The sequence below is a fragment of the Tachyglossus aculeatus genome, chromosome 23 (assembly GCF_015852505.1).
Source record: "Tachyglossus aculeatus isolate mTacAcu1 chromosome 23, mTacAcu1.pri, whole genome shotgun sequence".
NCBI lineage: Eukaryota > Metazoa > Chordata > Mammalia > Monotremata > Tachyglossidae > Tachyglossus > Tachyglossus aculeatus.
In genome coordinates, this window is record NC_052088.1 from 5,568,383 (window position 1) to 5,586,471 (window position 18,089).

Genomic DNA, 18,089 nt, shown 5'->3' on the forward strand with positions numbered 1-18,089 from the left:
AGCAGCTTAATATATTCACTCTAAAGGCACGAATCAATTTCAGATGGAAAAGAAAAATCCAAATATTCTCATCCATTGAAAATCCCCCTCCCCACAAAAATCAAAAGAATTTGTCTTCATAGTACTCACACTGCACTGCACTGAAAAAAGTATCAGGTTTATGGTAAAATCTCATGAAATTATGTGAGATTATTTACATTATTTATAATTATTTACATTGTTCAAGCAGCTTCACTATTAACAGTAGGATATGTACAAACACTGTTCATTTATGTGTTTTGCGGAGTGCAAATTCATATAAATTCATTCAGGATCAATATGGGAATTGAACAAGGCCCTACCTCCTTCCCCTCCCCACAGCACCTGTATATATGTTTGTAGGTATTTATCACTCTATTTTATTTGTACATATTTATTCTATTTATTTTATTTTGTTAATATGTTTTGCTTTGTTGTCTGTCTCCCCCTGCTAGACTATGAGCCCGCTGTTGGGTAGGGACCGTCTCTATATGTTGCCAACTTGTACTTCCCAAGCCCTTGGTACAGTGCTCTGCACACAGTAAGCGCTTATAAATACGATTGAATGAATGAATGAATATAGTTTGGTAAACGCATATTAAACAGTTAGGTAATGATTCAGTTTGCCAGCTCTTCTCAGTTTGGATGGTTCTACCTACTTTTGCATGGTATTTGTTAGGTGCTATGTGCCAAGCACCATTATAATCACTGGGGTAGATACAAGGTAATCAGGTTGTCCCATGTGGGGCTCACAGTCTTAATCCCCATTTTACAGATGAGGGAACTGAGGCACAAAGAAGTTAAGCGGTTTGACCAAATTCACACAGCCGACGAGTGGCAGAGCCAGGATTAGAAACCACGTCCTCTGACTCCCAAGAACACGTTCTTTCCACTAAGCCACATGATTTGAGATTTGAGAGTCCCATGTGGTTCCAGTGACTATAACCGATCTATTCCAGTGTTTGGTTCAATGCCAGGCATTTAGCAGGCACTTAAAAGCAAATATTATCACTATTGTTACTATCAATGCTTGGTAATCCTCTTTGGTAATATCCTCTGGGGACGCATTAGGGCCTACTGCATAAGAGCCCAGGCTCGGGAGTCAGAAGGGATTCTAATCCCTGCTCTGCCACCTGTCTGCTCTGTGACTTTGGGCAAGTCACTTCCCTGTGCCTCAGTTCCTTCATCTGTAAAATGGAGATTAAGACTGTAAACCCCATGTGAGACAGGGACTGCGCCCAACCCAATTTGCGTGTATCCAACCCACTGCTTAGGAGAAGCAGCGGGGCTCAGTGGCAAGAGCATGGGCTTTGGAGTCAGAGGTCATGAGTTCAAAATCCCAGCTCTGCCAATTGTCAGCTGTGTGACTTTGGGGAAGTCACAACTTCTCTGTGCCTAAATTACCTCATCTGTAAAATGGGGATTAAGACTGTGAGCCTCCCGTGGGACAACCTGATCACTCTGCAACCTCCCCAGCGCTTACAACTGTGCTTTGCACATAGTAAGTGCTTAATAAATGCTGCTGCTATTATTATTATTATTATTATTATTATTATTATAGTGCCTGGCACAGTAAGGCTTAACAAATACCATCCTTCTTCTAATTATTAGTAACTAGTCCAAGGAGATTCTGGCTAATACCTTCGCCAGAAAGAAGGGGAATGAAAATTCCATAAAATTCCAGTCAGCTTTCCCTTTGTTCATTCTGAATGTGGTTATAATGCTTGCACTTTGAAATCCCGTGAGATTTCTTCAGTCTTTCGACAAAGTGCTTGTACAGGTACATGAGCAGATCGCCCTTCTCTAAGACTCAGTCAATCCACCATCAGGCCCAAAAGCATATTATTCTTCAGAACTGCAACTTCAATTATGACTTAATTAAATGTTAGAGCAAGGAACAGATGTTGGCAAATGACCTGTTCTTTGTAGGATCTCATCTTCAACTGTGGAAGGTGGTTTGAGGAGAAATTGTTGAAGAGTTCAAGGATGCCTAAAGGTCCTTGGTTTGATTTTACTTGTACACATAATCCCGGTTCCGCCATTTGTCAGCTGTGTGACTTTGGGCTAGTGAGTTAACTTCTCTGGACCTCAGTTCCCTCATCTGTCAAATGGGGATTAAAACTGTGAGCCCCACGTGGGACAACCTGATCACCTTGTATCCTCCCCAGCACTTAGAACAGTGCTTTGCACATAGTAAGCGCTTACCAAATGCCATCATTATTATTATTATATTTACTACTCTATTTTGTTAATGATGTGCATATAGCTATAATTGTATTTGTTTTGACGATTTTGACACCTGTCTACATGTTTTGTTGTCTGTCTCCCCCTTCTAGTCTGTGAGCCCGTTGTTGGGTAGGAACCGTCTCTATATGTTGCCGACTTGTACTTCCCAAGTGCTTAGTACAGTACCCTGCACACAGTAAGCGCTCAATAAATATGATTGAATGAATGAATGATTTACTCTCCTAGACTTGGCTTTCTTCAGGCTTGCCCTCCCACCACTTTCCACTCCTGGGGTGAGCGTCAGTAATTATCCTTAAGGATGCCCAGCCCCCTTTGCTGAAGGTATACCTTTGATTTTACCAACCAATGCTTAGCCAACCAATTCTGGTGATGTCTACTACCGGAGCCTATAGCCTTGATAACCAACAAGTACAGTACTTCGTGGAAGTACCCATTTAGTGGTTGCATTGGCAGAGGCAGACAGGGATGTGGCACAGAAGGCAGCTTCTTTGCTGTTGCTGTGCAGCTTCTTGCTTTAACTTGAACCCATTTCTTCTTCCTTTTTTATGGTATTGGTTAAGTTCTTACTCTGTCATTCAATCGCATTTATTGAGCGCTTACTGTGTGCAGAGCACTGTATTAAGTGCTTGGGAAGTACAAGTTGGCAACATATAGAGATGATCCCTACCCAACAACGGGCTCACAGTCTAGAAGGGGGAGACAGACAACAAAACAAAACATATTAACAAAATAAAATAGAATAGTAAATATGTACAAGTAAAACAGAGTAATAAATCTGTACAAACATATATACAGGTGCAGTGGGGAGGGGAAGGAGGTAGGGTGGGGGGGATGGGGAGGGGGAGAGGAAGGAGGGGGCTCAGTCTGGGAAGGCCTCCTGGAGGAGGTGAGCTCTCAGTAGGGCTTTGAAGGGAGAAAGAGAGCTAGCTTGGCGGATGTGCGGAGGGAGGGCATTCCAGGCCAGGGGGAGGATGTGGGCCAGGGGTCGACGGCAGGACAGGCAAGAACGAGGCCCAGTGAGGAGGTTAGCAGCAGAGGAGCAGAGGGTGCAGGCTGGGCTGGAGAAGGAAAGAAGGGAGGTGAGGTAGGAGGGGGCGAAATGATGGACAGCCTTGAAGCCGAGAGTGAGGAGTCTTTGCCTGATGTGTAGGTTGACTGGTCGCCACTGGAGATTTTTGAGGAGGGGAGTAACATGCCCAGAGTGTTTCTGCACAAAGATGATCTGGGTAGCAGCGTGAAGTATAGTCCCAGGGACTGTGCTAAGAGCTGGGGTAGATACAAGCTAATCAAGTTGAACACAGTCCATGTCCCAAGCTCCATGTGGGCATGGAGCTCACAAACAGGCCCAGAGTACTGACATGACTTGCCCAAGGCCTATCAGTAGTCAAATGGTAAAGTTGGGATTAGAACCCAAGCCCTTCTGACGCCCAGGCCCATGTTATATCCACTAGACCGTGCTGTTTGGTTCTTAGTAGGCACCAGGGATAGTATCCTCCCCATATAAATCCTTCAAGGACTTCAATTAAATAATTCACCCATCCCTTAATCTTTTCCCCTCTAGATGAAATAGTTCCATTTTCTTTAGCCTGTGTTCTTTGGACCTACTTTCCATCCTTTCTATCATATTATTGCTTTTTGTTCTGTCTCAGATTCTCTACATCCTGTACTGTTGAACTCAGCTCAACCCACTACTCTAATAAATGTCTGACCAAAAGAAAGAACAGATATTTCTTCCGAAACGAGGTACTTGAAACCCTGCAAACCTCTGTGCTCTCAAAAAAAATTGCACGGTTACAATTGCTTCAGTGGGGGGTGATCTGAAAACAATTGAAATAGTACAGGTTCTATCACATGAGGTGTGTAGGAAGACAAAAAGAAGCCAGATACTCTGATTCCTTAGCTGAAGTGCCCGACAACCACTCAGGAAACCAATGCACTCAATTTGCAAGTACTTAAAATTCAGCTTCCAGGTAACCAGGTAATTAAATTTACCCATTGAACATGAAGTCACCAGAGGTACAGGAGTCAAGAACACAGTACAATTAGTAGGTAGGTTTGGGAGGCGGGAAGGGTGAGAGCCAGGACATAGCAATTAAAGGGGGCTGACGGTATCATCCAATCGATGGCATTTATCGTGTACTTACTATGTGCAGAGCACTGCACTAAGCGCTTGGGATTGTATGATACAACAGAGTTTGGAGACACGTTCCCTGTCCACAGCAAGCTTATGGAAAAAGCTTGTAGAAAGCCCTGAAGAACAATCTCATACTTTGGATTATCTGTTGTACCACGTGAATTTTTTCTTGTTTCTATTTAGTTTCACCTTGGTTTTGTAGGCTTGCTTATCCATTTGTCTTTGTCACTGTGCATTCTATTCCTGTCTTCCAAAGACAGGGACTCCTCTCAATTTAATATCACCTGTAAATTTGATGAGCATGTACTTAATTCCTTCTTTCAGATCATCAATAAAGATTTAAATAGAACCCAGTCCCTTAGCGGATCTATCTTCATCTATTTTTACCGGGCCAACAGAATTATTGAAATCAAAGTCAAAATTAGAATACGTCTGATTCTCTTTGTGCTCCGGTTCTGGTGTACTTCAGAGGCAGGGTGGGTTTGCAATCACATCCATCTATGCTATGAGAGGGGAAAAATCCATCTGCCACTTGTCTGCTGTGTGACCTTCGGTAAGCCACTTCACTTCTCTGTGCTTCAGATATCATCCGTAAAGTGGGGATTAATAATAATAATAATAATGACGGCATTTATTAAGCGCTTACTATGTGCAACCATTCTAAGCACTGGGGAGGTTACAAGGTGATCAGGTTGTCCCACGGCGGGGGCGGGCTTGCAGTCTTAATCCCCATTTTACAGATGAGGTAACTGAGGCACAGAGAAGTTAAGTGACTTGCCCAAAGTCACACAGCTGACAATTGGCAGAGCCTGGGATTTGAACCCCTGATCTCTGACTTCAAAGCCCGTGCTCTTTCCACTGAGCCATGCTGCTTCCCCTGATTATGACTGTGAGCCCCATGTGGGACACCCTGATTACCTTGTACTTACCCCAGTGCTTGGCACATAGTAACTGCTTAACAAATACCATCATTACTATAATTATGAAACTGAACAACTTCTTTTTGAGGTGTGGAATCTTTCAAACACTTTCACCAGGCAATGTATTTTTGCCAAATGTCAGGTGTCTTTGGCCTCCCGCTACACAGGCCTACCTGTCACTCAGCAGTCTATAATTCTGCTCCATTTTTTGAGGCTGTTCTTCCCTGAATTTTTAAAACATTCCTTCGGCTCTCCTTCCTACTCTTCACCAAGTGGCTGAGGGAATCCACCCCACCATCCAAGGGCCTGGATGCCCTCCTCTCCCGGACCACCTCACTTCCCCATACTGGGATCCCACGCCGGCTATCCTCCGCATCACCGAGGGACTTCTGTCCCATCCTGTCTTGCACCAACCCTATCGAGAATGAGGAAACCACCTGCAGTATGTCAACTCTACAAATCCCCAGGAAGACTCTGGCAACTGCTGCGGCTACACGTGTGAGCTGCGATGAGTCGGAAATTCTGCTCTTTGTTTTTGTTTTTATGTTCTCTTAGTGTTTGACCTCAGGTCTACTGCCAGATAATAATAATAACGAGGACATGGGTTCTAATCCCCGGCTCTGCCACTCGTCTGCTGTGTGACTTTGGGTAAGTCACTTCATTTCTCTTTGCCTCAGTTCCCTCATCTGCAAAATGGGGATCAAGACTATGAACCTCACATGGGACAACCTGATAATCTTGTATCTATCCCAGTGCTTAGCACAGTGCTTGGCACATAGTAAGTGCTTAACAAATACCATCATTGTTATTATTATTATAATATAGTAAGTACTTAATAGATACCTTTTCTTAAAAAAAAAAGATGAGACATCTCTAGTAGACCTTTCCCACAGACTTCTTTGGGCTTCTTAGAAGTTTAGGCTGGTCTTTTTCTGTGATTTAGTTTATGAAGACTTGCACATTTCTACTGAGTACATTGTCTTCCCTTCATTTGAAACACTACAATATTTTCAGGTTTGAATTCTGTGGGTTCATGTGGCGACTGCTGAGTAGTAATAGTGTTGAGGTTTTCACAGACAGCGTATATTCAGAGCTGCATCAAATTACTTTAGAAGAATGTAATTTATAGTTGAGTCCTAAGAGGCTACTTAGCCCTAAATAGTAATGCTTTAAATATTACATAGTGCAGCTATACTCTGAATGATTTTGTAATTTCTTTGAAATGAAACTCTTTGTGTAGCTTTCTTATACGGGAAAAGGCCACAAATTTTCCCTAGTATTTGCTTTCCAAAACCCCAACAGTTCATGAGAGAAGTTAAAAATCAAGGTTGTATCTTCTCCTCCACGGCACTTACTACCTTTTGGTAGATGGTTCAGTTGAATCAATTCAGCCATATAATAATAATAATAATAATAATGGCATTTGTTAAGCACTTACTATGTGCGAAGCACTGTTCTTAGCCATATGTGCCACTTCCAAGTCAGAACTTGGGAAATCTTCCAGCTCCTCATGCTAAACATAATAATAATAATAACATTTATTAAGGACTTACTATGTGCAAAGCACTGCTCTAAGCGCTGGGGAGGTTACAAGGTGATCAGGTTGTCCCACGTGGGGCTCACAGTCTTCATCCTCATTTTACAGATGAGGTAACTGAGGCACAGAGAAGTTAAGTGACTTTCCCAAAGTAGATGGAAGTAGATGGAAGATGGGCCTGGGAGCCAGAAGGAAATGAGAGCTAATCCCGGCTCTGCCAGTTGTCTACTGTGAGACCTTGGGCAAGTCACTTCACTTCTCTGGGCTTCAGTTACCTCATCTGTAAAATGGGGATTAAAACTGTGAGCCTGATGTGGGACAGGGACATTGCCAACCCGATTTGCTTGTTTCCCCTGAGTGCTTAGTACAGTGTCTGGCACATACTAAGCACTTAAATACCACAATTATTATTATTCATATTATTATTATTAAACCAAAGCTCGGGACACTACATTCCATTAAATGTATTATTTTAAAATATATTTGAATTGTTGGCTTTTATTGACCAAAAAATGACATTCAGCAGTAGTGATTTGGAGTATATTTTCATTCTTTGATATGGCTTAAATTTGGAAATCCTCTGAATGTTTGAATTGTACAAAAATCTAGTTTTTAGAAGATGATGAGGGGGGAAGAAAACTATTATGCTAAACACACGAGCTGAGGAGTTCAGATGATACTTTTCTAACAAGAATAAGTTCTTTTGTAAACCAGTTTGGGTACATTAAGACGGAACAGAACACAAATACTATGCCTCTATAGGCCCTATTTTAGATCCTGTCCTTATTTTAAATGAAGTTAGCAATATGATTAACAATCAGCAGATGAAACTTGTGCATTTATCTGTAGTGCTAAAAAATCAGTGGGACGGGGACTGTGGGAGGAAATGCAGAGAAGTTGGTAAAGACAGAGGGCAGAGGGAGGTGAGGGGAAAGCTAAGAAGGAGGACAAGAAGTACGTTGTGAGCACCGAGCTTCTCTGGGTAGCGCCTTGAAAATTGCTGAACTGTTAGATAACAAGGATAAAGAAAGCTCCCTGCCAATCGGTTTCACACGCTGTTATACTCTTGTTTAGGAACGGACGGTCTTCACTGTGGGTATTCCCAAAGACAAGGACATTGGGAAGAGTCACGAGAAATCCAAATAATGATATTCACAAACGGCCAGAACATGATGAAAACAAAAAACAGAAACAGACGAAAAAATATTTGAACAATTTTTTTCCTTTAGCATCCCCTCTCTTCATCAAGTTAAAATCCACCTAAGCCCTTTTTTGCAAAGAAATCTCCCGAAGCTAAGAAAAGAGAGCAGATTTTTATATACTTTTTTATATGTTTATTTTCAGAATTTACGTTTTTGTATCTTTCTCGAATATATTGTTCTACGTAAACTAGATGGCAGGATCTTGAATTACAGAAAGGACTTTCTCTATGCATTACACTCTTACGCTTCATGCCTGTATAGTACAATCACTCATATTTTTTTGAGCGCTCACAGTGTGCAGAGCACTGTACTAAGCACTTGGAGATTAGAGTATAACAGAGTTTACTGCCAAGCATTTCATGACTGCACATTAACTACACTCAATTCTACCGGAATGCAGGTTTTCACTAAGCATTTGAGGTAGAAAGTGATGACAGATTGGAAACCGTTCTTCAGGCAATGAGCTACTGTCTCAGAGCGTAGTAAGGTGTTGGAAGTTTTGATTACGTACATCTACACAGTGCTGGGTACATGCCGAGGTGTGTACTACAATATAAATTTCCCTTAACGTAGTGTCTGCCAAAATACGACCCTACCATTATAAAATAACTGGGTGTATTAATTGAATTTAACTGCAAATGGATCCTTCTTAGCACAACACTTTTCTTGAGAATATTCGTGAATGACAAATAGAGCCAGCATGTACCACTTGACATGCTCATCTGTAATTCCACTGAGTAGAATCATTGGCTGGGGATCGAATGAAACTTCAAAACAATCATTTCATTTCTTCCCATTCCCAGGTTCCCTAACCCCTTAGAGAGCTTAAAGACATATCATACTGTACCTTGATTTCTTCTATTTCATCTGGCACTATCTTGTAAGCCGAAATAGTCCCACCCAACCTGAAATTAGGAGAAGAAAACATTCTCAAAACCAATAAAAGTATAAATGAAAGTGTGGGAGGTAATAGTATTGCCATTTGCACCAGTTCTGGAAATGCAATTATCATTATTTCTACTTCCATAATTGAGGTGATTAAAAAGAGGCTTGTCTGCTTACAGAAAAAATACTCCTATTAGTGAACAGAAGAACTATAGTGTGAATGGCTTAAGAAAGTGGTATCGGCTGGTTTTAACAATTCAACCATCATTAAATTAAATTGATTCGGAGATATGTTGCTTTAAAATGGTGCAGATGATGTTGAGGGTTTCACTGTTACACTCTGCGTTGGCTAAAGTATTTCAACAACCCTCGGAAGACGTAGTGGAGTTTTCAAAAACAGTGATTTCGAATGGTACCACAAAAATCCTTTCTTTATTTTCATTCGTGTTTATCAGTACTCACTTCCAACTTGCAGACATCATCTCCTGATCTGATATCTTAAGTTGCCTTACAATCTTCAGACACTGCTTTCTCTGTTGACAAGTCTGTCGATTGACTGACGGTAAGGTTGCTTGTCAGAACTGAATGCAAAGCGAAGGAGGTCTATGTGGTAGGCGGAATCCTGTTCAACCTATTCTAAGCTGCCTACTTGGAAATGCGGCAAGAGATTTGGGAAACCTGAGTCAGAGGACAGTTCTGGGCCACAGGAAAACGGTTCCATCCCAAAAGACCATTAAAAGTCTTTGAAACAGTGGTTCAGGAATGGCTTGCTAGTGTAGATGACTCGTGGCTCGGTGGAAAAAGCCTGGGCTTTGGAGTCAGAGGTCATGGGTTCAAATCCCGCCTCCACCAGTAGTCAGCTGTGCGACTTTGGGCAAGTCACAACTTCTCTGTGCCTCAGTTACCTCATCTGTAAAATGAGGATTAAAACTGTGATCCCCCTGTGGGACAACCTGATCACCTTGTAACCTCCCCAGCGCTTAGAACAGTGCTTTGCATATAGTAAGTGCTTAATAAATGCCATTATTATTATTACTAAGTGCTTGGGAGAGTACAATACAATAGAAAGAGGTAGTCATAATCATTGCTCACAATGAGCTAACAGACTAGAGGGGGACACAGATATTATATGACATTACAGATGGGTATGTACACAAGGGCTGTGGGTCAGAGGGGAAAAGTCAAAGGCTTTGAGGGGTACTAGGAGATGTCAGTGTTCAGTCAGGGAAGGCTTCATGGAGGAGATGTGATTTAAGTAGTAGTGCTTTGGTGATAGAGAGAGTGGTGGTCTGTCGACAATGAAAGGGGAGGGAGGTCCAGACCAGAGGGAGGATGACTTGGGCGATGGGCTGGCCGTGAGAGAGGTAAGGCTGAGGTACAGTGGGTAGATTGGCATGAGGGGAGCAAAGTGTGTGAATTGGGTTGAAATAGATCAGCAAGGAAAGGTAGGAGCGGGAGCACTAATTAAGTTCTTTAAAGCTGACGGTACAGAGTTTCTGGTGGATACAGTGGACACAAAATCTAAGAGTTTGACATTGACTATATCTGATATTATTATTTTTATATTTGTTAAGCGCTGATGACCCATCATGCTCGCTTTGCTAATATCAAACTACTCACTGAACCTCTATCTCATCTATTTCAGCTCTGATCCCTCACCCTTGTCCTGCCTTTGGCCTGGAAATAAATTCTCCCCACTTTCAAAGCCTTAGTGAAGGCAACAGACCTTCGACTAAGCCCTCATTTCTCCTACTCCCTCTCCCTTCTGCATCACCTTTGCACTTGGATTTGTACCACTTATTCATCCCACCCTCAGCCCCACAATACTTATATCTCTGTAATTTATTTTAATGTCTGTCTCCCCTTCCAGACTGTAAGCTCCTTGTTGGTAGAGAATATGTCTTGGAAAGCTCTTAGTGTGTACTCTCCCATACAGCACTTTGCACGCAGTTAAGTGCTCAATAAATATCGATGATTAATTAGCTGATTGATTGTCAAGCATTGTTGATACAAATTAACGAGGCTGGACACAGGTCCTGTCCCAAATGTGGCTCAAAGTCTAAGTAGGAAGCAGAACAGGTATTGAATCCCAATTTTACAGTGAAATATCCTTTTATTTTAATGGTCAGAGCTTGCTTGGATTTCAACTTTTTCTCAGCCTACTATTCCCTCCACTTGTCTGCAGTGTGACCCTGGGCAAGTCACTTCTCTGGGCCTCAGTTACCTCATCTGTAAAATGGGGATTAAGTGAGCCCTGTGTGGGACAGGAACTGTGTCCAACCTGATTTCCTTGTATCTACCCCAGTGCTTACAACAGTTCTTGGCACATAGTAAACACTTAATAAGTACCATTATTATTATTATTTGTCTTTCTGAGCAATGAACAGAGTAAAACTAATGACACTGTGTTCTGAAAATGAGTTATAGGAGGAGAAAGTGCACCTCTCTTTTCCCTTTGGGGAAGTGGAGGAGAACAGAAGTACATGTGGAGTACATCAGTGCCTGGCACGTAGTACGTGCATAACAGATATCTTTAAAAAAAACCCAAAAAACCATTGAAACTGTGGTTGTTAGTGCCAGGATGATGGACGCTGAGAATAGGTTGAAAAGGGTGGGACTCGTTAGTATGGGAAGGCAGGCTGAAAAGTGACCAGTATTTGTGAAGGCTGTTGGAGGGGCAAGCACAGAATTACTGTTCTCCAAAACACACACAAAAATTAGAAAGGTAGATTTCCATTAAAGCTTGCCATTGATTAGTTTTGACACAAACAAAAGGAATCAGTTCTTCACACAGTAGGGGGTGGAAACATATTGAATCTGTTACCATCGGATGTTAGGGACCGTCTCTATAAGTTGCCAACTTGTACTTCCCAAGTGCTTAGTACAGTGCTCTGCACACAGTAAGCGCTCAATACGATTGATGATGATGATGATGATAGAAATATCATATTCATGAAATGTTTCACTACTTTGGAGAATGGGCTTCCCTGCTAAATTATAACCTGAAAAATACAGGGGGAATGAGGAAAACCCTGACATCACTACTACGATGTAAAATAATCATTCAATCGATGTGAAAATTGCACATTCCCAGAAGAGTCAAGTAAGCTCTGGAATTTCATTTTTAAAATGCCTCAAGTCTGTGGGGTTGTGAAAAAGCAAACCAGACAGGCCACCTGATAAACCATACTTAAGCCAGCATGGCCTAAGTGGGTAGAAGGAGCAGGGCAGAGTGGAAAGAGCACGGGCCTACGAGTCATGAGGTCATGGGTTCTAATTCCAGCACCACCACTTGTCTGCTGTGTGACCTTGGGTAAGTCACTTGACTTCGCTGTGCCTCAGTTACCTCACCTATAAATCAATCAATCAATCAAATCATATTGAGTGCTAACTGTGTGCAGAGCACTGTACTAAGCACTTGGGAGGTACAAGTTGGCAACATAAATATATAAAATGTTTTGTTACATACATTTTGTTACATAATATATAAAATATAAACATATAAAATGGAGATTAAGACTGTGAGCCCCAGGTGGGACAACCTGATTACTTTGTAACTACCCCAACGTTTAGAACAGTGCTTCGCACATAGTAAGTGCTTAACAAATACCATCATTATTATTATTATTTTATAGAGCACGGGCCTGAAAGTCAGAAGGACCTGGGTTCTAAACCCGGCTCCATTACTGGTCAGCTGTGTGACCTCAGGCAAGTTACTTCACTTCTCTGTGCCTTAGTTACCTCATCCGTAACCCTGAATCTACCCCAGTGCTTAGAACAGTGCTTGGCACATAGTAAGTGCTTAACATATACCATAATTATTATTATTCTCATTATTATTATAAAATGGGGATTAAGATTGTAAACCCCATTTGGGACAGGGACTAGGTCCAACCTGATTAGCTCGCATCTACCCCAGCTCTTAGTACAGTGTCTGGCACATAGTAAGCACTTAAATACCATAAAAAAACAAAACAACAACAACAAAAAAAAACCACAGACTGTCCTTGAATATACCAACCACTCTTTTGCTTTTCTCATTATCAATCCCCCATTCAACATGACCTACCATTTTGGTATTATTTTCCTAGACTCAATGGGGTGCTCAAGCTAGTTTACACAAATTCACAAGAACTACATTTTCAAAAAATCTTAATACCAGCTGATGAGAGTTTTCCAACCTGCTTTTATGGGAATAAAAATGCATCCAGTTCAATGAAAAGGACCTGTTATTCATATAAAGTAGAGCCTTATGTTTCAGCAGGAACCTGCACACATAGGCTATTGTAACTAGCACTGTTGCTTGCCACATTATTTATTACACTATAATGGCATGTCACCGAAGTGAGCATTTTTAATCCTACCAGTGCAGAAAAAAAAGCGCTCTACAGATTTCTGGGTCATTGACTTAGGGGAAAATCCTTTTTTGGAAAATAAATTTCCAATTTCTTCAAATTTCTGCTATCCTTTTCACTTATTCAACAATAAAACACATGGATATTTATTAGGAAAAAGTTATCTTTTAGCAATCGGTTGCAGAAATTTTGGCAGCTCCCTACCACCCCAGCTTGATGGCCCTTCACGGATCCTATTATTTTCCACAGATAAGAGGAGTTTTCGGCTCTGACTTTTGACTTAACCTGGGGAATAGACTTCAATACACAACTCAGGATTGTTCTGAACATCCCACAGTATTGATAACCTTTCTATGGTCATTTCAACTCCTTGGAAATGTAAGAACCATCGTTCAAGTCAATATGAGGAGGATATAATTCACCAGAGACTACCGACCCATCAATTGCTGTAAGGATACGCGCTGAAATACAGATTGGCTCTTCGCCAATTCTCCCTTATGTATCTGCTCTCTTCATCCACTGCTCTCTAGCTCAGTCCCTCAAATTTCACCTTTCAACTGTATCTAGTCCTTTACACTTCGGCTTCCCATCCCTTATTCCCACATCGGAACTCCTTCCCCTTTCAAATCTGGCAGACTACAGTTGCCTCCATCTTCAAAGCTCTCCTGAAATCCCATCTCCTCCAGGAAATTTCCCCCATTAAATTCCACCACTGTGGCTAGTCAAACATATCTGGAACAAACTACAAATGACTTGAAAAGCAGAGTGACCTAGTGGATACAGCACGGGCTTGGGAGTCCAGAAGGATTTAGGTTCTAATCCTGACTCTGCCTCTTGTCTGCTGTGTGGCCTTGGGCTAGTCACTTACCTTTTCTGTGCCTCAGTTACCTCATCTGTAAAATGGGGATTAAGACAGTGAGCCCCATGTGGGACATGGACGGTGTCCCATCTGATAAGCTTGTATCTACCCCAGCACTTAATACAGTGCCCGGTACACAATAAGCGCTTAATAAATACAATTTAAAAAAATGATGTGAGACATTGCCAGTGGGACAAGAACCAGGAACAGTCTAATTCAATGTGGTTGATGGTTACTTTTTTCATTAAATGGTGTTTGTTGAGCGCTTATTATGTGCCAGGCACTGTACTAAGCACTGGGGTAGATACAAACTAAACACACTGGACACAGTCGATGTCCCATATCATGGACTCACAGTCTTAATCCTGATTTTACTAGGTGAGGTAACTGAGGTACACAAAAGTCAAGTGACTTGCCCAAGGTCACACAGCAGATGAATGGGGGAGCTGGGATTAGAACTCAGGTCCTTCTCATTAGGCCATGCTGCTTACTTTGCTCACTATGAGTTTCTTTCCACTTGAATAACACAATGCCACTTGTTTTAAACAAATATATATTTTTTTCTGTCTTTACCAAAGCTTACTGAGTTTACAAATTTTAAACTTAGGCCTGTTTCTTCCTTAACTTCATCACTAATTGAAAGCCCCTTGAAGGCAGGGTTCATGTTGACGAACTCTATCGTTCTCACCCAAGTGAGTAGTTCAGTGCTCTGTAAGCAGTAGTTGTTCAATAAATACCACTGACTGACTGATTGCCTGATGAATTCTGCGATCATTTTTGTTAAGGACTTACTTTGTACCATATATATTTTTTTCTGTCTTTACCAAAGCTTACTGAGTTTACAAATTTTAAACTTAGGGCTGTTTCTTCCTTATCTTCATTACTAATTGAAAGCCCCTTGAAGGCAGGGTTCATGTTGACGAACTCTATCGTTCTCACCCAAGTGAGTAGTTCAGTGCTCTGTAAGCAGTAGTTGTTCAATAAATACCACTGACTGACTGATTACCTGATGAATTCTGTGATTATTTTTGTTAAGGACTTACTTTGTACCATGCACTGAACTAAGACCTGGGGTAGATACGAGATCATCAGGTTGGACATGTCAGTCGATCATATTTATTGAGCGCTTTGCGCAGAGCACTGTACTAAGCACTTGGGAGAGTACAACAGAACAATAAACAAACCCATATCGAGTTTACATACAACAGAACAATAAACAAACCCATTCCCTGCCCATAACACGTTTACAGTCTACAGGGGGAGACAGACATTAATAGAAATAAATAAATCACACTGAGGGAATTGGTAGTTCAGGGTTAGATTGCATTTTCACATTAAATACAAAAAGTGCATCCCTTTTCTTTTTTTTTAATGCCATTTGTTAAGTGCTTACTATATGCCGGGCAGTGTAATAACCGCCAGACAAGCTAATCAGACTGGCTATGCTCCGTGTCCCATGTGGGGTTCACAGTTTTAATCCCCATTTTCCAGATGAGGGCACAGAGAAGTGAAGCGACTTGCCCAAGATCTCACAGCAGACAAGTGGCGGAGCCGGAATTAGAACCCAGGTCCTTCTGACTCCCAGCCCCGTGCTCTATCCACTAGACCACGGATGGGGGAAAACAAGCTTCATACAATTATATTGCAGTGTGTGGTACTAAACTAGCACTTCAACATTAACTTCCAAAGATTCTTCCTCTACTATAGTTCCCTTCCTGCCCACGAACGCGTGCAGTCATCTTCCCCCCTTACTGCCGGTAAACGTTTCTTCGCTGAATATTCCAAGCTGATATCAGATAAGGATCGACACTGAAGCAAGTTAATTAGTCTCCAGATGTCTAAAATTTTGTCAAGCCGTCTAATGAGTGTTGATACCAAAGAATTTCCTGCCACAGCCCATAAAACATCATGCTCGATTTTGCCTCCTTAATCCAGAACTTGGGTTTTCCAGCCGCACTGGCCTGCTTGCAAATCCCTGGGGCCGACCGCATTATAATCAATCAATCGTATTTATTGAGCGCTTACTGTGTGCAGAGCACCGTACTAAGCACTTGGGAAGTACAAATTGGCAACATCTAGAGACAGTCCCTACCCAACAGTGGGCTCACAGTCTAAAAGGGGGAGACAGAGAACAAAACCAAACATACTAACAAAATAAAAGAAATAGATATGTACAAGTAAAATAAATAAATAAATAAATAGAGTAATGAATATGTACAAACATATATACATATATACAGGTGCTGTGGGGAAGGGATGGAGATAAGATGGGGGGATGGAGAGGGGGGCGAGGGGGAGAGAAAGGAAGGGGCTCAGTCTGGGAAGGCCTCCTGGAGGAGGTGAGCTCTCAGTAGGGCCTTGAAGGGAGGAAGACAGCTAGCTTGGAGGATGGGCAGAGGGAGGGCATTCCAGGCCCAGGGGATGATGTGGGCCGGGGGTACATGATTATATCATTATTATTATAATTATATAATTATATGATTATAAATCATATCCCCAAATGTATATTGAAAGAATTAGAAGACACTATCACCTTTTTACCAAGTATGAAAAGGGAGCAATAGAAAAGGTAATGTGATATTTTGGGAGAAGCAGCACGGCGTAGTGGAAAGAGCACAGGCCTGAGAGTGGGAAGGTCATGGGTTCTAATTCCAGCTCCACCACTTAATAATAATAATGATGGCATTTATTAAGTGCTTACTATGTGCAGAACACTGTTCTAAGCTCTGGGGAGGTTACAAGGTGATCAAGTTGTCCCACAGGGGGCTCACAGTCTTCATCCCCATTTTACAGATGAGGTAACTGAGGCACAGAGAAGTTAAGTGACTTGCCTAAAGTCACACAGCTGACAATTGGTGGAGCCGGGATTTGAACCCGTGACCTCTGACTCCAAATCTCGGGCTCTTTCTACTGAGCCATGCTGCTTCTCTGCCACACCACTCGTCTGCTGTGTGACCCTGGGCAAGTCACTTTATTTCTCTGTGCTTCTGTTACTTCATCTGCAAAATGGGGGTTCAGACTGTGAGCCTCACGTGAGATGAGCGCTGTCCAACCTGCCTATCTTGTACCCAGTGCTTAGTACAGACGCCTGGCAGAGAAGCAGCGTGGCTCAGTGGAAAGAGCCTGGGCTTTGGAGTAAGAGGTCATGGGTTCAAATCCCAGCTCCGCCAATTGTCAGCTGTGTGACTTTGGGCAAGTCACTTCACTTCTCTGGGCCTCAGTTCCCTCATCTGTAAAATGGGGGTGAAGACTGTGAGCCCCCCGTGGGACAACCTGATCACCTTGTATCTACCCCAGCACTTAGAACAGTGCTTTGCACATAGTAAGTGCTTAATAAATGCCATCATTATTATAGGAAGGGCATAACAAATATCCTTAAAAAAACCCCAAAACAACTGAAATGGTGATTGTTGGTGCCAAGATGATGGACACTGAGACTGTGAGGACATTGAAACTGTGAAGCCCACATCATCATCATCATCATCAATTGTATTTATTGAGCGCTTACTATGTGCAGAGCACTGTACTAAGCGCTTGGGAAGTACAAATTGGCAACATATAGAGACAGTCCCTACCCAACAGTGGGCTCACAGTCTAAAAGGGGGAGACAGAGAACAAAACCAAACATACTAACAAAATCAAATAAATAGGATAGATATGTACAAGTAAAATAAATAAAGAAATAAATAGAGTAATAAATATTACATGTCCCATGTCCCACATGGGACAGGAACCCAATTTGTTTGAATCCACCCCAGCACTTAGTACAGTGCCCGGCACAAACAACAAAATTATTATTATTATTCATAATATTTAATGTATTTTTTTCTCCTAAAGCAAAGGTATGCCTGGAAATTACATAAGCCCTCTTCTACCTGAAAGTGACATGGTAGAAACAAAAATCAAGTAGTTGACCACTGAACAAAAGTCTG

General features: G+C 41.9%; 1 protein-coding gene across 5 annotated transcripts in view; it reads right to left on the reverse strand.

The window, feature by feature from the left end:
• GPHN (gephyrin) overlaps positions 1-18,089 on the reverse strand; it is a 720,134-nt gene that overhangs the window by 377,480 nt on the left and 324,565 nt on the right. For all 5 annotated transcript variants that reach the window (XM_038765627.1, XM_038765623.1, XM_038765626.1 and 2 more), the window contains exon 3: positions 8,906-8,963. In XM_038765627.1, the coding sequence (XP_038621555.1) occupies positions 8,906-8,963 (58 nt within the window). The remainder of the gene's footprint in view (positions 1-8,905; positions 8,964-18,089) is intronic.